The sequence below is a fragment of the Rhamphochromis longiceps genome, linkage group LG6 (genome assembly GCF_057381845.1).
Source record: "Rhamphochromis longiceps isolate RC_006_pf linkage group LG6, R_longiceps_female_GT1.1, whole genome shotgun sequence".
NCBI classification, from domain to species: Eukaryota; Metazoa; Chordata; class Actinopteri; order Cichliformes; family Cichlidae; genus Rhamphochromis; species Rhamphochromis longiceps.
In genome coordinates, this window is record NC_140562.1 from 21,172,600 (window position 1) to 21,193,743 (window position 21,144).

General features: G+C 40.7%; 1 protein-coding gene across 1 annotated transcript; it reads left to right on the forward strand.

Annotated features, from left to right (window-relative positions):
- The first annotated feature begins 251 nt into the window (after positions 1-251).
- rnf150a (ring finger protein 150a) lies at positions 252-19,247 on the forward strand. Its single transcript, XM_085409667.1, has 7 exons — positions 252-992; positions 8,525-8,775; positions 9,915-9,986; positions 10,111-10,193; positions 10,295-10,391; positions 10,501-10,711; positions 14,492-19,247. The coding sequence occupies exons 1-7, from the start codon at positions 539-541 to the stop codon at positions 14,623-14,625; spliced, it is 1,302 nt and encodes a 433-aa protein (XP_085265793.1). The 5' UTR covers positions 252-538; the 3' UTR covers positions 14,626-19,247.
- Positions 19,248-21,144: the final 1,897 nt, after the last annotated feature.

The window sequence follows — 21,144 nt, forward strand, 5'->3', positions numbered from 1 at the left end:
AAGCATTACAAAAATCTACACATTTTTTTGATGGATTTTATTTTTGTTGTTTTTCTTAAATATATAAAAGAAAATATAACCTAGAAGCTCGATTGTTTTTATTTATTTATGCTGCTATCTTTAAAGCCTAAATTGCTCTCCAATGGAAGGATGACCCTATAATATCCTGCAGTGATTTCTAACAGTTGTAGATTCATCACATGACGTCGTGGTCGGTCAGCGGCATCTTGTCCACGCCCAGGGCACGTGCTGATGAGCAGCGAGCCGGTCCTGGGCGAGGAAGGAAAACAGCTGACGGGGAACAACAACACAGAGTCGCCTTCTCCTGCAGGTGGTGGTGTACCGTGGACAAACTCTTTTCACACTTGGCCTGTTCGGGCTGCCGCCTGGCATCCTGGTCGTTATGTGGGTCTGATACATTTCTGAAGCATCTAAAAGAGGGTTTGATGCGAGCTCTGCGTTGAGGAGGAGGTGGAGGAGGACACACGGAGCTCGCCATCCATCCTCCCTCCCAAAAAAGAGCAGCAGCCGCCGCACAATGGCACCGTCCCTCATCCGAGCTTGCCGCAGTCTGGCTCTCTCGACGTGGCTGGTGTCGTTTTGCTTCGTCCACTTGCTGTGCCTGGACTTCACGGTTGCAGAGAAGGAGGAGTGGTACACAGCTTTCGTTAACATCACCTACCTGGACCCCGTCACGTCGCAGGTGAGGACGGAGAAAACCGAGTGCGGTCGGTATGGCGAGCACTCCCCTAAGAAAGAAGCTAGAGGTCTGGTCCTGGTGCCGGCCCTCCTGCAGGACAGACAGGGGTGCGACCCAAACATCAGGTTCCCTCCTGCCCCTCCAAACACCCCTTGGGTGGCGTTGGTAGCTACGGGGAATTGCACTTACCGGGAGAAAATCCGTAATGTCGCAAACCACAACGCCTCTGCAGTTGTCATATACAACGTGGGCTCCACTAGCGCCAATGACACCATAACAATGTCCCACTCAGGTAAGAGACAGCATGCCAACTCTTTTCCCTAACACTGTCCCAGACTCCTTCAGGCAGAACAGATAATCTACTACAAAATAGTCCCGGCTGTGTTACTGAGCCCTGAAAGCCCACATGCAACTAATCTTCAGCTTATTAAGTCTCCATCCAAGATCAGTGGCTTTCATCCCTGCAGTGAAGCCTGCGAGCTCTTCTGCTTCACTGCAATCACATCAAGCCTAATGTGTTATCAGTGTGTTACACCCGAGGAGCTCCTCGATCAGATATGGCCATATATTTGCCAGATGTGTTATTAGTGGAATAGTATTAGGTTGGGATAAATATATATACTGTATGTTTTATTCCTGAGCTATACTTGTTTATTACTCCACAGAAGCATACATAAATGAGGGTGGGTTTCAAACTGTGTGGCATAGAGTCTGCTGTTTTTTTTTATTGTCAACTGCTGATTAAAAACATGGTGGGAAGTGTAGGGGAAACTTTTCCAGCTTCCAAAGTGCTGCATGCCACAAAGAGCTTGAGAACAATGGTCACAGATTGTCCATTTGAACTTCTGCTTCTTCTCGTTGTTTGACACTTTATTCCTCAGATAAATCTTGTTTGGTTACCTCAAAGCATGCTACAAATTCTAGCTACGAAATAAAACACAATAATCAGCTTCCAGTGCAGATGATGATGGAGTAAAGCTATAAAAACAGTATTTTAAATAAGGTTAATGTCCTTACATATGCTGAAAGTTATTCCCCACATTTTTTGTAAATAAATAAGAAATACTGTGGAAAAGAAAAAATAAGCCCATCTGTGTAAAGGATGACTTTGAGTGGGCTTCACCTGCTGTTCTGAAGAAGCACTCTTCTCTTTAGTCCAGAGGATGGGGCATTCATGTTTTCCTAGAATAATTTCAAATTTCAATTCATCTGACCACAGAACAGTTTTTTCACTTGGCCTCAGTTCATTTTTAATGATCTTTGGTCCACAGAAGACAGCGGTGTTCCTGGATCATGTTCACGCATGGCTTCTTTCTATGACAGAGGTTGTTTAACTTGTGTTTGCAGATGGCACAGTGAACGGTGTGCACAGATAATAATGATGATTCCTGGAAGGGTTTCTGAGCCCATAATGATTTCTAGAGTAGAATCATGCCTGTTTGTGATGCCTTGCCGCCTGAGGACCCAAAGATCACGCGCATCCATTGATTTTGAGTTTGAGAATAATTTGATGATCTTATGTCCTGTATATTCAAAAAGTCTTCAAGTTATTCATGAAATAAAAGGTTTTAAAATGTTACATTATTTTTAAGTTCTGTTCTGGTTGAAACATGGTTTTGTTAGATTTTCAAATCATTGCATTCTTTATATTTACATTTTACACAGCATCCCAGCTATGTTGGTTTGGGTTTGTTTTTACCGTCACAGAAGAAGAAGATGAGTACAACTTTCTTTATTATACGTGTATAAACCGAGTTTTAAGTTAGCCATGGCTATTCAATGTTGAAACCAGTCAAACCAGTTTGTTATTGAATGGAGAGTCCCCACTTTGTAAGGTATTTGCATTTAATCAAATAAGACAAGAGCCTCTAGACTCTCAGAAAGTGTAAGACAAGGATAGTCTGACAATCGCTCCTCAGTGTGACACTAAAGAACAGCAAACCAATCTTTTGACTGGTAACGCAGTCAGTACATGCAAAGCAAGCACTTAAAGACTAAAGCGAGTAAATGCAAAATGATCAAATAACACACCCATCACATTTTGATGACATAATCCATGTAAAAATCTCATGAAAACAACACTTTGTGTTCTTAGAGTCAGGCCTTTCCTCGTTGTTTTGCCAGAAGCGCTGTGTTGATTAATGGTAATTGGACAAACAGGGTTGTTTAAATAGCACCCCATGCAGAATAATTTACATGCTAACAGCTTTGTAGAACAATTGTAGTGTTTGTTTTTTGTTTATTTTTTTAATCTACCCCTCAAAGTCACATTGAAAGAGAATCGTAGATCTTTAGTTTTACCCACAATCCCTAAAAATCAGTAATGTAAGTCAAAGGGAAAATTCCTGCTATTCCTCTCACATTGCAGTTCTTAAATCTTTGGCTGTTGCAGATGACAACACGGTGCCTGAAGGCTGTTTGACAAAAGGATCTGTACAGAAACAGATGTTCAAACTAAAAATGCAAATCATAGTCACAAACACTGATCAGTCCACACAGAAAGGAGATGTATAAAAACTACTTGTAGGCCATGTTGGTGTAAGTTTCATGAGACTTGTATGTCTCATCCTGTGACTTACTCATGTCATTTTATTTTTAAGTTTTGTAAATGAACCTACAAATCACTGATAATGAACATTTAAAACAGCAGAGGACAGGAAATTTATCTGTGAGTGTTTTGTTTCCTTTTGTCACACATGTTGTGTGACTCATACTATGTCGTACCAGGTATGATGTAGGACCCTGGTCTGGATGGACTAGAGGAGCATAGAGATAAAGCTGTGTGAATTAATATTATATCTATATTAATATGTAATTTCAAAACTGCTGCTAGTGCCACAAGACTGTTATTAACTCTCAGATCTCTTTCATCTCCTTAAAAAATGTTTTTCCTTTTTTATTTCTGTACTTTTTTTTTCTTCTTTTTTACTGCTTTGGTTCACTCCAACCACCACCATCAGTCTCCTACCAAACAGTGGACCCAGAACTCATTGGATACCAACATTGGACTACTGCTGCTTCATAGATGTGACTTTTTTTTCCCACAGCAAAGTTTTAAGGTTTTACTTTTTTTCAGTCAGCCTGTGTGTTGATGGTATATGACCATTAAACTTCCTCTGCTCCTCCTCTGTTTCTCACAAAGACTCCAGTGTGCAGACCTGGTTTACCTGGAGCATCAGATAAAAGGCACCAATCTATTTTTAACTCTTGCCCTGCTTCCAACCATGACATAAATATAAACTAAGGCATCTTTAAGAGAAAAGAAAAGGCAACAAGGAGAGGTACAGCGATAAAGCTGGTAGAGAGGAAGGAAGGTAATGGAGAGGGCTGTGGCAAAGACACAGGTCCTAATATGTAGAATGGATAATGAAGCTGCTGCCAGAGAAAGAAGGGCAGACCAGAGCCAACACAGCTGGGCTGTAAAATCCACAGCTGCTAGAGGCAGAAACTCGGCATGGCATTATCCAGTTTAAGTCTTTCTTCTCAAGCCTGATTTGTCTAAATGCTTTGTTCAACTTTAAAGAGATAATTTAGGTTTCTGAATAACCCATGTAGAAATTAACTTATTCATTATGTAAACGAGGATTTCTCACTTCTGGAAAATTATTACTGTTGTTTCCAACCATTCAGATCATGGCACATATGAAAAAAAAACAAAAAAACTAACTAGTCGTTCCGAGATGTCCAACATTCATTATCTCACAGGTTCATATGTGCAGAGTTACATAGGTTTGAGCTTCAAACTAGTCTTTTTCCAGTTATCTAGTGGGATTAAGAGAGTGGGACCACATATATTATGGTTGCAAAACACAATACCCTGCTCAGAAGCCGTCATCCACAGGCAGAATGTGAGTTTTGATAGCTGATTCAGATTCAGTCTTCACAGTCTGTGCTCTCATGTCAGATCTTGCCATCACTGCTCTGGCAGCTTAGCTGCTGAAACACTCCCAAGCTGGCAAATGTGTTGCGTTACTATGACAGAGGGCTACCATATGCTGTCACATCAAAATGACATAATTTTGTCATTTTACTCTTTTTGTCTCTGTGTGTGTTTGAAAATGTGGCTTAAATATGTTTAATGGAACTGCTGTTTTCTGTCAAAGCCACAGCATCTGCTTTGTGTCACAGCTAGTTTTCCTTCAGTCCACTGCTGTTAATAAAGATGTAAATCTATAGTAATCAGTGCCTCAGCGATGTCTACAGGAGGCCTAGATCCTTTTAAAGACATTAACCACACAGCCCGGACAGGCTGGTGCCAACTAAATTAACCCCATTCAGTATTAATCCACTCTTTGCTTCCACATTTTGGCCAAGTGGGTCTGAAAGACACAGATCTTTCACTAGTTCAGCCTCAGTCTCCGACATTGCCCTCCTGTTTTTAGAAGCAGCTATTTTTATCTGCTCTCACTGCGTCACTGTGAGCAGAAGGAGGAGATAAGTGTCGAGGCTTAGGGAAACCTTACTTGCCCTGTTATGCCTTTTCTCGTTTCTGTTAGCTATTAAGATTATACTGCCCGTACACGGTTGTTTAAAGGTCTACAGATTTGGGCAGTTTTATGTTTCAAGTTGTTTACCGTTTAACAAGACGTGGTGCAGTTTTATCTTGTGTTTGCAAAGGCAAATGTTATATCACAGTGACTTTTCCCCTCTACCATATGGTCATGCTTAGTAAAACCATAAATCCGCAGGCCGGGAGCATGTGTCTCTAAGGTTACAGATTGAAAAATAGGTGTAAAAACAGGAAGCATTACGTATGTTATCAGGTAGAGAGAATTACCTTACATTATTGGGGAAGTAAAGCTTAGTTCAAACACCTGTTTAAAAACTTTAAAACTGTCTTCATCCTATGTGAAACTTTTATGAGCGTGAGAAGACTCATAGGGAGAGACTGAGATAAAGAAGTGTGACAGCAAGTGGCCTTTACAGTCTGAACATAACCTTGTGTGCAGCCGGATATTACCATCTGTTTTCAGTCCAAATAAAAGCTTTTGTTTTCTCTCTCATTTTTTTAAAGTATTGTTTGCTTTAGAAACTCCAGCACGAATAAGCTCATTATGAGAAAGCTGCTATCTAATGTTTGTGTTTGTGCTAATATTGAAAACACTGCCAGTTGGATGATGAATATAATGCCCAGTTCTTTCAATGCACTTTAAATCCTGATAAATTTAAAAAAAAAAACAACTTTTCCTGTATTTTTGCTTTTATAAGCTTCTTGGCTTGAAACTCACTTTGCTGATCCTGACATAAATCACTAAAACTGTGGCTTTTTAATCCTTTGTCGTGTAAAATATAGAAGCTGTTGACTGGGAATTATTATTATTACTCTCATGCTATCTTTGTGATGGATTCATAGCATTTGTGATATTTAAACAGTACTCTGTGTATTTGAGATGCTTGTTGGGATGGCAGTGTGAATAAAGCCACTCTCTCTAGTGACAGATACAAGGTGTGACCCACCATGGGGAGCGTGTCCCTAGAAACTGAGTTCTACAGTCACTTTGTCCGATGTGTCATTTCCTCATCACACAGGGCAGATTAATGCTGCATTTTCAGAACAGATACAAATGTCCCCATTTCAGACTCTATAAAAGATTGCTTTTAAGTCTGGAATTAACTAAATATTTTTTATGTAGTATTTAATATTGATCATTCAGAAGGCCGGGCGGCAGGGTCTTGCATGTGCTTCCTGTGCCTGTGTGGGTTATCTGTGGGTACTCTGGCTTCCTCCTGCAATCCAAACACATGCGCAGGTTTGTTTTAAGTGGCTGTTCAAAAGTGGCCCAATGTCACAAAATTCAACGTAACATGATTCAGATGAGAAAATTGTGACTTAAAGTAGTAATTAAAATCATAAATGGTTCATTACAACAAGTTTAAAATGTAATGTAATTCCCTGTACAACTCAGTACAAGTACTTAAGAATGATGAATGATGTAGCAATGTTACGGCATATGAGTTTCCAGTTTATAAATATGTTCCATGCCTTCAAAATTATAAATGGACTGGTACTTATGTAGGACCTTTATACTCAGGGTGGTTACCTAAACCTCTTCCCACTACAAGCTCATCCACCCAATCATGCGCACATTCATACAGCAATTTTGATCTATGCCTTTTTACTAACACGCACACACTCAAACTCTGTTGTTCAGTATCTTGGTCGTGGATCATGTGAACAGGAGGAGCCGCTCGGCCACTGCTGAGCAGCCACCCCGCTAATTACTCTAATTGTAGTTGCGTTAAGAGGCTTATACAAAGCACAATGTCATCTGATACTAAAACCCATAAAAATCAGACAATGTAAATATATCCTTTCTCCCTGGGAGTTTTTCACAAATCACTGCATCACTGCATTCTCGTATATAAAAATCGTGTAAGTGTTTTACAAGAATAGCAAGTTGTTTAAAGACAGAAGAAAACTGTAGAAAAAAAGCAGCTCAAAGTACAATTTAAAGTCTCTCCCTTAATGAGAGATGCTCAGAGCGTCTGTATTACATAATCCTTCATTGTGCACAACAAGCAAATCAACAGATGGTTGCTGGCAGGAAGCCTCCGACACCGAGAGTGAGACTTTAGTTCATCTGTCCTGTCTAAGCTCCCAGCAGCCTGCTCAAGATTCCTCTTTAATGTAGCACACACCAGTCTGAGTCGGCAGAGTTTTAGCACCTCCTCTGCTCTGAAGCACCGTTTTTAAATGCTCGGGTTGTGGTTGGATGTGTGGCAATTTGCTCTGTAAAATATAAAGTAGTGCTGTATGCAAATATCTGCTTTTGTTTTTCCTTTTTATTGGATTTATCGGTGCATACTGTTTTGCCTAACTCCAGTTTTTTTGTATAAAAGGAAATATTTGTTGTTTGCCCTGTGAATAGCCATCACTACCTCCACCAAGGAGGTTACATTTTGGTGGTGTTTGCGTGCGTGTGTCATCACTCTCATGATAGCTCGAACAGCTTTGAATGAATTCTAAAAAAAGCTTTGTAGGGGTGTAGAGTGAGGTCATGTTAACAATCCATTATATCTGGCTTCCATCCACCGAGGTCACCTTAATGATTTAACTAGAAACTATGATTCTTAAAAGTGTGTATAAAGTGTGTATTTTCAACATATAAAAAGTTACATATATGTCAGTATGTTTCGTAAATATAATAAATCATTCTAAATATCACGTTTTTTTTTTTTATTATGACCTTGTTATGTGCATTAGGTTATAAGAGTTTAAATAATAACAAAAGTATACTTTTTTGCAAACAAAATAAAATTGTGATCAAAAAACCTTTTCGCTTGATGATTTATTGTTTAGATATTTAAATTAATTTTACTAAGCAATGAAATAAGTGCTACACAAGCGCTGTATTTAAATATATACAAATAGCAAAAAAAAATAAAAAAAAATAATTGTACTCAAAACAAAGTCAAGTATATTAAAATGGATTTCAACCAGATAAATAATAAAATCCTATAATTTCAAACTTCTTAAAGTTTGTTTAAAAAAAAAAAAGAACAAAGAAAACAAAAACAAAACAAAACAAAAGAAAAATTTTCAGTTCAGTTGTATTTATATAGAGCGAATTCCCAACAACAGTTGCCTCAAGCTGCTTTATATCGTAAGGTAAAGAGCCTACAATAGTACAAAGAAAACAGAGAAAACCCCAACAGTCATTTGACCCCCTATGAGCAAGTATTTTTGTGTTAGAAAATAATAAATCAATATTTTAAAAGTAAACATTTTGCACAAGATAAAGAGTTATTTTATTTCCTCACTTGCAGCACTGATTCATCTCCTGAATGTCTCAATTTGTACTTCCTGTGTTGCGTGTTGTGTAGACACAGGCGATGTTGTGGCCATCATGATCCCGGAGCGTAAAGGCCGTGAAATCGTGGCCTTGCTCGAGCAGCACATCATGATCATGTTGCAGATCACTATAGGAACCCGCAACCTGCAGAAGTACGTGAGCAGAACGTCCGTGGTGTTTGTGTCCATCTCCTTCATCGTCCTCATGATCATCTCCCTCGCCTGGCTTGTCTTCTACTACATCCAGAGGTTCCGCTACGCTAACGCACGAGATCGCAACCAGGTATGTCTGTGTGCAGCCGATGTGTTTCTGACGGGGATAGTGTTGCAGCCGTGTGGTGGATTTTCCCATATGGCCCTGCTCCAGTGTGAACGTAAGGAAAGATCCAAAATTAGCCTGACACCTGGCTGAACACGAGCATGGCAGCCCAGTGAACCATCAAACTGTGCAAATACCTTTCTTGTTGGGTTTTTTGCCATCTCTTTATGAATGGGCTGCTCTGACATTGTAGTGACGTCTGTAATGACGATCCATCACCACGGCTGTTATGATAGGGGCCGTGGCTGTGACAACTATTGTTTGTGTTTTCAATTTGAATTATACTGATTAATGTTGTAAATAGGGTACAGCTGCAATAATGAACAAATCTGCTTTCAATTCATAATGTGAGACAGACGTGGAGCAGTTCAAGCACGACTGTCTGTTATTATAATACAACTCCATGAATCGAGTTTTTGTTTTAATCCAGATTGTGGAAATGGGGTCATTAACAGATGGATGAGTTTATCTATGTGTCGTGTATCTATATCTACACTTTAACTAATGACTCCTTTATTCACACATCTGTCGTTTTTATTGCTGAGACTTTTGAAAACTTTTCAAATTCAGTCTGATGTTTACTTGGTGAGATCTTCTGGTTGCTTTTGAGATCTTTAGTCTAGCCTCTTTGCAGTAACATAATTAGTTGAAACATTTTCTGAATCTGTTTTATTGTTATACAAACGCAGACAACCAATCAAGTCAAGTAACAACAAGTGTTTTTCACATGGTCACCTGCCGCCTTATTGGGTACACCTTGCTCGTACAGGTTTGGACACCGTGTTGCCTTCAAAAGCGGGTCCAAACTCTTCCTTTAACAAGGTGCTGTGATTTTGTTCCATGTTGACGAGATAGCATCACATAGTACGAGGAACAGCACGGTTGATCTTAGTTGATTTCATCAAGAAAGATGAAACTTTATCAGCTTTTTGTCATTGCAAGCCAATATACACTATTAACCAAGGCTACTTTGTTTTAAAAGACAATTTAAATTCCTGAATTGTTCATTCATATACATACATACATACATACATACATACATATTTAAATTTAAATGTTGTTAATAAAGTAATTTTTTTTGTATCTCTGTCTTTTTCATACAGAGGCGTTTGGGAGATGCTGCCAAAAAAGCCATGAGTAAACTTCAGCTACGCACTATCAAAAGAGGAGACAAGGTAACTCAAGTCTAAAAGTACACATACGGCCACAAAAGTCTTCTTATTTATGTTTGAATTACATGACATGAATTTGATCATTTTTAAAGAATTTATTGGCCTCTTATTTTCTGTCTTGTTTAAGGAAACAGAGTCGGACTTTGACAACTGTGCAGTTTGTATTGAAGGTTATAAGCCTAATGATGTTGTAAGGATATTACCATGCAGGTAACTTTTATTTATACCTTACATATATATATTTTTTCTGTGGGGAAAAAATCACATGCACTGTAATATATGTTTTTTGCACTGCTGTCTTGTTTGGTCAGACATTTCTTCCATAAGCACTGTGTAGACCCGTGGCTCCAAGACCACCGAACGTGTCCCATGTGCAAAATGAACATCCTCAAAGCCCTGGGAATCCCAGTGGGTTGTTTTGCTTTATCACACAGATAAAGTGATAATGTAACTAATCAAACCTTACATAAAGCTTTGGCAGTGATAAAGATATTAGGATGCCTCTGATATGTTCCAGTTTAGCGCGGACTGCTCGGATGAGGTTCCTCCAGACTACGAGATGTCTGTCGGAGGTCCGCCTACCAACCCCATTAGTGGAGCGAGCGAAATCACAGTTAACGAGAGCTCGGTAGTGTTGGATCCAGCAGAAAGAGGAATAGACCTGCCGGCACTCCATCCTGAGACAGAGTCAGCGCTTCAGGCGGGGGAGAGCCGTATCTTTGCCAGCAGTACGTACAGACATTTTTTACTTATAGCAGCCTGTGATAGTGGTGGACAGTACAAACCTGATTCTGAAAAAGTTGGGATTCTGTGTAAAATGTAAATAAAAACAATGCAAAGATTTCCATAAACTCATATTTTAAGAAAAATATTAGCTCATTTTGAATTTGATGGCAGCAACACGTGAAAAAAGTTGGGATGGAGGCAACAAAGTGCTGGAAAAGTAAGTGGTGATAAAAAGAAACGGCTGTAGGAAAAATTAATTAGGTTATTTGGCAACAGGTCAGTTACACAATTGAGTATAAAAAGAGCATCTTAGAGAGGCTTAGGGTTTTTTTGTGTATGTAATATACGAAAGTACTGATATCTGAGTACTTCCTCCAGGCACATATATTACGCTGAGGAGTTGGGGAAATCCAGTGCTAATTCACACTTTAACACAATTAAGAAAATCTGTTTTCCAACAGCCTGCCCTTTGTGACGTTTAATGCATCCATGTTTGATTGTTTTCAAATTAAATATACATGAGGTCAGTCCTCCTGTCTAAGATAAAAACAAGAGGAAAAACTCAAGAAAGTCACTAACTAACCTACCTAAAATCTTCGTTCATTGCATTTCTGTAACTTATATAATCACCTAAGGGCTGTGGTGTTGCCTAATAGCTGCAAGCTATTAGCACTTTGCAGCGTGTGTTTATGGGTGTGAGTTCATGCAGAAGCTCTTATGTGTTTCTCCGAACATGATCTCTGAAGCCAAACTATTTTACATTTTACCAAAACAGGGAGTGGGGAGTTTAAGTGTTTTTTTGTAGCAGCATGTTTTTTTAAGCAGTTGTTAAATTGACAAAAAAAACAAAGAATGCGTTTTGTTACTCTTTCTTTATATGATAATAAATCCAATAGTGTTTCACAATTTTTCCTACTTGCAAAGGATAGTATCGTAAACCTGCTGATTTAAGTTTACTTGCACATAACAAGTTAATTGAGAGGTAGTATATCAGTTTGCCAGAGGCACAGATCGTAGTCGAGTGCGATGAGAATGTAAATCGGACCGAATAAATCGTATGTTGCAGCTCGTGCACCAGTGCGCAAACAGATGATGGCACTGACAGGGAGTCAGCACGGGATAAACAAGCTGATCTGCCAGGATTTCTGCTGTAGCGGCTTGGCAGTGATGAAGTGCCAGTCATGTTGCTCTTTACCCTGAGTAATTAGCAGGACTAGTAATGTAGCTATCACTCTTTCCAGTCAGCCATTTAGTGCAGGTAAAAAGACCCTGATTTCTGGACTTCTGTCTTAATGCATTGCTCACGTGCATATATGAAGACTGAAAACATTGTTAGTTGTTGAACAAACCTGTTTCTGTTTAACATGAAACAAGAGCTTGAGCAAAAGTAATCTGCTTTTTCACATTTGTGTATCTGACATGGATGCCATTCAACCATCACATAAGCACTGAAGCATACTTTGGAACACTCTGTACATGTCCACAATTTCATTATACATGTACAATGACAATGAAGGGCTATTCTATTCTTTTAAAATTCCAGCTTCGTTTTCTGCTTCGAAACCCTCTCCACAGTTCAGCAGGAGAGAAGGGAAAAAAAACATTTGAGAGCATCATTTGTCTGTATGACAGCACCAGTTGTTTTCTGCACACTTGCATGCAGTTTTTTCAAGGTTGGTGGTAGGAAGGTTGCTCAGTCCTCTTTGGTAACATCACACACATCTATGGGTTACACCAACTGTTCATTAATGCAGTTAATTATTAGTATATTATAGTTATTAGTGCACTTATGCATAGACATGGTCAAAACAGCCTACTGTACTAAGCATCAGAATGGGGGAGAAAGGGGATTTAAGTGACTTTGAATGTGGAATCATTATATAGTTGTTGGCATGAGATGGGCTAATATTTCAGTAACTGATGACCTGCTGATGATTTTCCCACACAAAAATGTCCAGGGTTTACAGAGGATGGGCCTGAAAAGAGAAAATATCCAGTGCGTGCCAGTTCTCAATGCCTTGCTGACAGAAAGCAAACAGTAACTCAAATAACCACTCATTACAAGTGAGGTGTGCAGAAGAGCACATAGACTACAGCAGTAGCAGAAGACCGTCTGGGTGCTAAACCAGTGAGCTAAATAGTTGTAAACTGAAATATCTAGTGAGTGGTACTTCTCTGGGTGAAAACATCATGGGAGAATGTCCATACTCCTTTGAGTTGGTAGGAAGGCAAAAGAAACTCCAATAACCACTTGTTACAGCCAAGCTATGCAGAAGACTTGTTAGAGCCAAGGTATGCAGCTGAGCCACATATCACACCCCATCACATGCCCCTATCACCTTCTCTTGTCAGTACAAACCGTACGGACTGAAGAAGGCCATTTTTCCCTTGGACTCTGCAGACAAGGGAATCTCTCAGTAGCACTTGGTTAAATCCAGCATTGTGAAAAAGTGAGCAGTGCCTCTCCAGTCCAGGGACCTTATCAGCGCGGGGCATTGGGTAGGCATCCGACTAAGACACCTTGCCTTGTGGTAGTCAACACAGAACCGTATAGAGCCATCTTTCTTCAACACAAGAACTATGGGGCTACAGCAGGCGCTGTGTGAGTCTTCTATCACTTCTATTTTCAGCATTTCAGCCAATTCTTTCTAAACAATTTGTCTCTTATGCTCAGGTAACCTGTAGGGCTGTGAATGCACTGTCATGCCATGGTGCGTTTCAAAATGCTCTCTGGGCCTGTGTGAGATGGCCATCAGAAATGGTGGAATTTTGCACCTCCGGGCCCAATTCATCTCTTTCCGTAGCCAGACTCACCAGAGAAGCGGTTTCAGCTTCTTTCCATGCATTGAGGTTGAGGTTGAGGTGATATATCTGTGTGGTTCCTCCCCTGTCTGACCATACCACTTCACGTAGGACCCCCACCCTCTGAGTTACCACAAAGGGTCCTTGCCACCTGGCGAGTAACTTTGGGCTGGAAGAAGGTTCTGTGTTAACTACCACATACTCTGCCATGGGGTTGTAACTCTTCCCCACAGTCACCATCGGACGTTGATAAAGGTCATGAACACATCCTCACACACTGCCCCAACAGGTTATTAAAACCTGGCCAATCTGTCTCCAGAATTAGAGATGCGTCAGGCGTGAACTAACCGCAGCCTTCACACTATGCATTTTGCCCTTGTATTTAATTTGGAACAGCATTATGGGATATTTGTGTATGTCCTCATGCACACACCTAACCTCCTCCCACTCTGCCTCCAGCAAAGCCCCGGACCTAAACCAGAATTTGGTGGACTATAGCCCGGCGTATAGCCCCTTGGGTTCTTGTCAAGTTGCAGAATAAAGTTGTTACTGAACAGATGGCAGTCTGATGCCAAGACAGAGCAATGTGACAACAGTGTGACAAAAATGAAGGAGTAATCTAAAACTTGCATTTCCCGCTGGCTTCTAAACAGCTGACACAATTAATGAACTAGCTGCAGCTTAAGAGCCACAGATTTTACTCTCCTTTGGAAAAGTGCGAGTAAAAGTAAGCCTTACATGTAACAGATGCCCAAAGCGCCACTCTAAATGGTAATGTTTCTCATGAATTGCAACTTTTCTATATTCATTCAAAGGTGCCTTGTTAGTGTGTTCACAACATGTTTCTGCTGGCTCTAAAAAAAAGGTTGAAAAATCAGTTACCACATTTTTTAGTGGCGATGACATTAGCCAAAAGTATTAAAGACACAGCTGCCTGTGATGTGTCAGTTAATGTATCAACTTGCTCTCTTGCCCTTTAGGTGAGCACCAGCCTCCACTCAGCAGTGATTCAGACACTTCAATCATCGTGGGCATTGAGGTAGGCATGTCGGAATTAGACCTATCCACTGAGCAGGAATGTGATGCCACCAAGTCCAGAGCCAATCAGAGCTGAGACAAATAGCACAAAACTCATAGGACAAGGAGGAAAAAAGCAGGACTGGGTGATCAGGGTGCTCCCCAAGATTATCCAGTGATGAAGTGACCTGGCTGAAGATGAATGTAAATGAGCAATACAAGTGATAGCAGCACAAAATACCTGGTTCTTTCTTCACTTGACTAAAAAAACGGATTAATCCCTGCATCTATGGATATTTAGCTCGCTCATTTCCTGATGCCAGGATGGCTAGTCACACCCCTCACCATGTGGTGACCAACAGTTTGTACATTCAGTCTTTTCACATCCTGAAACCATCCTAACTACACATACAGTAACTCTGGAGGTGTATGAGCCCTTCACAGTTGTTTGTCCCGAGTGAGACAAACCAAACCTGCTGCCGAAGAAAAAGCAAGGCCTTCTGCACACCATTTTCCAGCTTTAATCAATAGAAAAATAGGAGTGGATTCTTTGACTTCCTGGTACAAGATCACTGCCAACAAATCCAGAAGTTGTACTGATATGGCGTGCACCTGCATGGCGCATTAGGAGAGCACCTGAGTGGTTTTCTTCTGATTCTCCAACAGTTGGTGTGACTTTCCACCAGCAGTTCTTCAGCTTCAGACTTGAATGTTAGCTCTGTTGTCATCGCATGACATTAAGAATTTGGAATATGAAGGCACACAAGCTGTAATTTCAGAATTTCTCAGTGTAATTGTTTTTGTTACTATTTTGTGGTTCTCAGTTTTTAAAACTTTGACTTTACCGACTAAATATTCCTGTCATGGAGAGACAAATGAGCAAACACAAGCTAGATGTTTCTGTCCTCACATCTGACAATCATAGCTTGTCCTAAGCAGTTTGAAGTGATGTCACTCTCTGCCCTGCTGAAACTGCTGCCTGCTGAAACTTCACAACATGTGAAGTAAGGGATCATGTTCTCACTGCTGCTAAACACAGCTGTAGCTATAGCAGTTGTCACTACCAATTTCTCCCACTGTGCACACTTCCCTATACAAGCCTACACAAACCAGCCAATATAAATACGTCAACAAGTCTTTGTGCCAAGCTTGTCTTTTGCATATTAGCCATTGTTATTTGTCATTAAAGTTAATTGCCTTGGCTGACAGGCTGGAACTACACTAAATCTTTTCGTGATTACCACCCTAATAAATAACATCAGGGCAATAAATTATGTCAGTTGAAAAGACTGTGTTAGATAATAAAGGAGGCAGGGCTCGGGTTCATTCAAGGAATTCTCTGCCCCAAGCATTTTTTTTTCTTCTTTGTCCTGGCATGAACAGTTACCAGCATGGAAACATTTACAGTCTTGGAGTGAGTTTACACTAAACTGGCTAGTTTTGCCAAACAGCATCGATGTACCGTACCCACAGGGTTTTTAGCATGGATCTGCAAAAAAGTGGAAAGAAATTAACAGCATTTGGAAATGTTAAAAATAAGACAGCTAACTTACTACAGTTTGGAAGCACATGTACAAAAATGGTTCTGAATTTAATATAACTAAATATTTTCATTGAGAAGGCATGTGACAACTTATGGTAAAACATAGCTTCAGTGCTTTAGCCCATGAAAACGTACAAAAATATAGCAACTATAACAGATTCTTTTATATTATTAACAAATGTGCTGTTATAGTGAAGACCCTAAATTCTTCAGTGTTTTGAAATTTTACAATGAGTTTCAGCCACAGTCTGTATATAAAAAATGGACAAACCTCCCCATTTGTGTAAGTGAAGACAGTGCCTTAAACCTGCATTCTTTCTAATGGCCAGCAGGGGGCGAGGGAAATTCTGAATGCTTAAAAGTCTATGAGAAAATGATCCCTTGAGATTGTGCAGCATCGTTGGGTTGCCGGTCAGCTCCTTTCCGTTTCCTTTACCTCCATTTCTTACTTCCAGCTCGAGGCTCCAAAACAGGACTCAAACCAGCGGGTTACATCATAGCAGTCATGTCCATCATTTATATGCAGACTATGGTTTGAGCTCATTGTCTTACAGTTGATTTGCTCTCACTGCTCTCAGAGGATCATTTGTTTTCAGAAAATCTCTCCTCAGTCTAGACTACCTGCCCAGAGCCAAAAAAATGACACAAAAAATTATTCTATTGGGATCAGATGAAGACCAAGACTGAAGTTTATTGTGTTCTGTTTACTTGATTCTGCTGCCACCAAGTGGTCAAAATTATGAAATTATTATTATGATTATGAAATAATTATTTTCAGCATTTTATCAATATACTTGTTTTCCTTATCCCAAATTCAACACTACTCTAAAAAGACTGTTTTTGAGAAAAGAATGTAGCTAACTCAGCATGTGCTCCAGAGTGGAAGCTGACTGTTAATGCAATTACATTTATTGTTTTGTTGTTGTTGTTTTTTCATCTAGTTTTTTTTTTTTTTTTTTTAGATTAATTGCTTTTTAAAGAAGGTCTCGTAAATGTTAGCCGAATTTAAAGCTCATTTGGGTCCATTTCCTCTTACATTCCTGCAGCCATGCACACTGAAAAAGCACAAACCCACCGATATAGTCATTGGAGCCATCGGGCTCTAACTGCTGGTTCTCTCTTTAGTCATTTCCAAGAGCTCCTGCAGCTGACTCTATTATTTAAGGCATATGGTCAAACTCATTCTTGCTTTGGTCAGTCAATATCTGTATGTGCAAATATCTAAGTTTCAGAAATAACTGGTGTTAGGAGGCTTATATTGTAATTCTTTATTTGATAGCTATGATCACTACACTCTAGTAAAAGTTAAAATATTCAGGTTGTGTCTGCAGTTTTTCATTTTGATATAATACCTACAGGTGTAAGCTTGACAGTTTTTAAGTTTCCTCGTTTAACTGGAAGATTTCACAAATTTCCATTTTTATAAGCACTTATATAATAAAATGAAATCAGAGTTTTAAATCATCTGACAGACTGCATTTCTTTTGTGTTGAGGACATGAAGGTTAACAAAGATCCTGATTTTCACTAGAGACATAGCAGCTGAAATCTCACCCTACTGGGATCGTTAATCCCCTCATGCTACATGAGCTCAGGCTAAAAATCGAACAGCACAATACAAAGGCATACCCAAAAGTTGTTTGTTTTACCCTCTGATATTTTAAACTCTTGGATTTTCTTTTCTATCATCATGTCTCTAAGGCTTCCATCTAATTGTTTGCTTAGTTGGTACAATGACAAAGTAAAGCAAAGTGCATTTATTTACAGTGCTACATGGCTGGGCTTTGGTTGTGTTGCCAAGTTCAAAAATAAAAAATAAAAATAAGGTTTTCCACAGTTTAAGGCCTTTTTGTTACAGAGCAACTTAAACTGCGTGATGAAGGTCTCTCAGTTTTGTCTGTTTACAACATTTTACTAACAACTTTCTCTGGGGAATAAATGAACTCAAACACCGAAGACATGTCAGCTTATTTCATCTAATAAGAGTTTGTGTCCTGATGAAGAAAACAACACCAGTGTCCCTAACAGTAACTGTAACTTCAACATTGTTTAACGCACTACCTTTATTACTTATTTAAATCATTTCCAACATGTTTTCTGGAAAGAAAAAATGTAATTGCAACAATTTTGGGGGAAAATATAAAGCTCTTCTTAAACTTTATGTGAAAGTGGTTAGTGTCAATAGAAACTAGTTAAATGGCCTGTATTTGTATAGCGCTTTACTAGTCCCTAAGGACCCCAAAGCGCTTTATACATCCAGTCATCCACACACACTGGTGATGGCAAGCTACATTGTAGCCACAGCCACCCTGGGGCGCACTGACAGAGGCGAGGCTGCCGGACACTGGCGCCACTGGGCTCTCTGACCACCACCAGTAGGCAACGGGTGAAGTGTCTTGCCCAAGGACACAACGATCGAGACTGTCGGAGCCGGGGCTCGAACCGTCAACCTTCTGATTACAAGGCGAACTCCCAACTCTTGAGCCACGATCGCCCCACCCAGTTATCCTGCCTTAAAGAGACATTTTCTTTTTTTCACCACCTGCCACATTTTAAAAATCAAAATCAAACTACATTGAACAACAAACTTACATATTTTACATAAAAATAGTTTCATTAATGATGCATGTAATATAAATAATATGTAGTTTAGTTTATGCTTGCTTGTAGTGCGATTATCTCTGAACTTACCTGAAATGAATCATCACGTATCATCAATACTCTATTTTCCCAATAATTGTTTGCAAATCATTTTTCCTTCCTCTTCAAAAAAGAGAAATCCTCAAGAAATATTGGACTTGTAAAATAAAGCCTTATCCAGCATTGTTTTATTACTGGTAGCTTAACCAGGGTGTGCTATTTCTTTTTGATCTGTGTGGCTCTTTCTGATTGTGTTAACCTTTCTATATTGCTATACTGCACTTTAACACTCCAGTGAATGGTGAAGACTGAAGCCTTCTTTTAAGGTACAGCTTTAAAGACAGAGGGCTACAGTAATGAAAATGGGAGATGAGTCAGTTGTTGCTTACAGTATATCATTGTATTTTTTTTTTAATATTTACTCTGTGGATGTGAAATGGATGGTATCAATATATTGTAAACTATATACCCAGCAGATATGAGACCAGTTCTATTTTGTAACCTAAAAACAATGTAAGTGTGATTACGAGTGTCTCTGTTCCTTTCTTGTTCTATACATGATGCATGTGTAGGAATGTCTTTGACTGTCTGTTATGATAACTTTGAATCGGGTTTTTTTTTCTTCTAACTTTTACAAACCTGTCTGTTTTATGTACAATAAAAAATGATACACACAAAACAATGACAGCACATAGTGATATATATATATATATATATAACCGGGATGTTCGTCTCCTCCTGAAGGCCCGCAACACTGCCTTTAGGTCAGGAGATGCACACGCCTACAGTACAGCCAGGGCTAATCTAAAGAAGGGCATCAAAAAAGCCAAACACCATTACAAAAAGAAGGTAGAAGAACACTTCTCCAACTCCAACCCCCGACGCATGTGGCAAGGACTCCAGACCATCACAGACTACAGGACCACCAAACCCTCCCCCGCATCCTCTGATGTCTCCTTCCTCAACGAGCTCAACAACTTTTATGCTCGTTTTGAGCGAGGGAACCCCACAACCACAACCAAAGCAGACATGACGCCAGACCACCAACCTATGACTCTCTCCCCCACCGATGTAGGAGCGGTGCTGAGCAGGATCAATGTCCACAAGGCTGCAGGCCCTGATGGCATCCCCGGGCGTGTTCTCAGAGCGTGTTCTGGGGAGCTTGCAGGAGTGCTCACAGACATATTCAATCTGTCCTTGGCCCACGCTGTGGTACCGGCCTGCTTCAAATCCACCTCCATCGTCCCGATACCCAAAAACTCCAACCCATCTTGCCTCAATGATTACCGCCCAGTAGCACTCACCCCCATCATCACTAAGTGCTTAGAGCGACTGGTCCTAGCACACTTCAAATCCTGTCTCCCCCCCACCCTGGACCCCCACCAATTCGCATACCGCCGGAACAGGAGCACAGAGGATGCAGTCTCCATCGCAATGCACTCTGTCCTCTCACACCTGGACAACAACAACACCTACGCCAGAATGCTGTTTATAGACTTCAGTTCAGCATTCAATACAATCCACCCCTCACAACTCATCAGGAAACTGACAGACCTGGGTATCAGTTCCCTCATCTGCAAATGGTTACTGGACTTCCTGACCAACCGCCCCCAACATGTCCGGCTGGATAACCGCTGCTCATCTACCATCACAATGAACACCGGTGTACCACAAGGCTGTGTGATGAGCCCTTTCCTCTACTCCCTCTTCACCCACGACTGCAGACCTGCTGATGGTTCCAACACCATCATTAAGTTTGCAGATGACACCACGGTGATTGGCCTCATCAGTGACAACGATGAGGCCGCCTACAGGGAGGAGGTGGATCGTCTGGCTGAGTGGTGCGACACAAACAACCTGCTGCTTAACACCGAGAAGACCAAGGAGCTCATCGTGGACTACAGGAGGAATGCTGACCCACATCCACCCATCCACATTAAGGGGACGGCTGTGGAGCGTGTGAGCAGCTTCAAGTTCCTGGGAGTCCACATCTCCGAGGATCTCACCTGGACGACCAACTGCTCCAAGCTGGTCAAGAAGGCTCACCAGCGCCTCTTCTTCTTGAGGACTCTGAGGAAGAACCACCTGTCCTCAGACATCCTGGTGAACTTCTATCGTTGCACCATCGAGAGCATCCTGACCAACTGTATAACAGTCTGGTACGGGAACTGCTCTGCCTCGGACCGGAAGGCGTTGCAGAGGGTCGTGAAAACTGCCCAGCGCATCGCCGGAGCACCACTTCCTGCCATAAAAGACATCTACAGGAAGCGGTGTCTGAAAAGGGCTGGGAAAATCATCAAAGACCCCAGTCACCCATCACATGGACTCTTCACCCTCCTGCCCTCTGGGAGGCGCCACAGGAGCCTCCGGACTAAGACCACCAGGTACCGGAACAGCTTCTTCCCCACAGCTGTCAGACTCCTGAACTCTGCCT

Excerpts from the sequence above, each read along its gene's own strand:
- rnf150a (XM_085409667.1), top strand. The coding sequence starts at position 539 with ATGGCACCGTCCCTCATCCGAGCTTGCCGCAGTCTGGCTCTCTCGACG. Across the intron at positions 993-8,524 it reads CATAACAATGTCCCACTCAG|ACACAGGCGATGTTGTGGCC; the intron begins GTAAGAGACAGC and ends CGTGTTGTGTAG. Across the intron at positions 8,776-9,914 it reads ACGCACGAGATCGCAACCAG|AGGCGTTTGGGAGATGCTGC; the intron begins GTATGTCTGTGT and ends TTTTTCATACAG.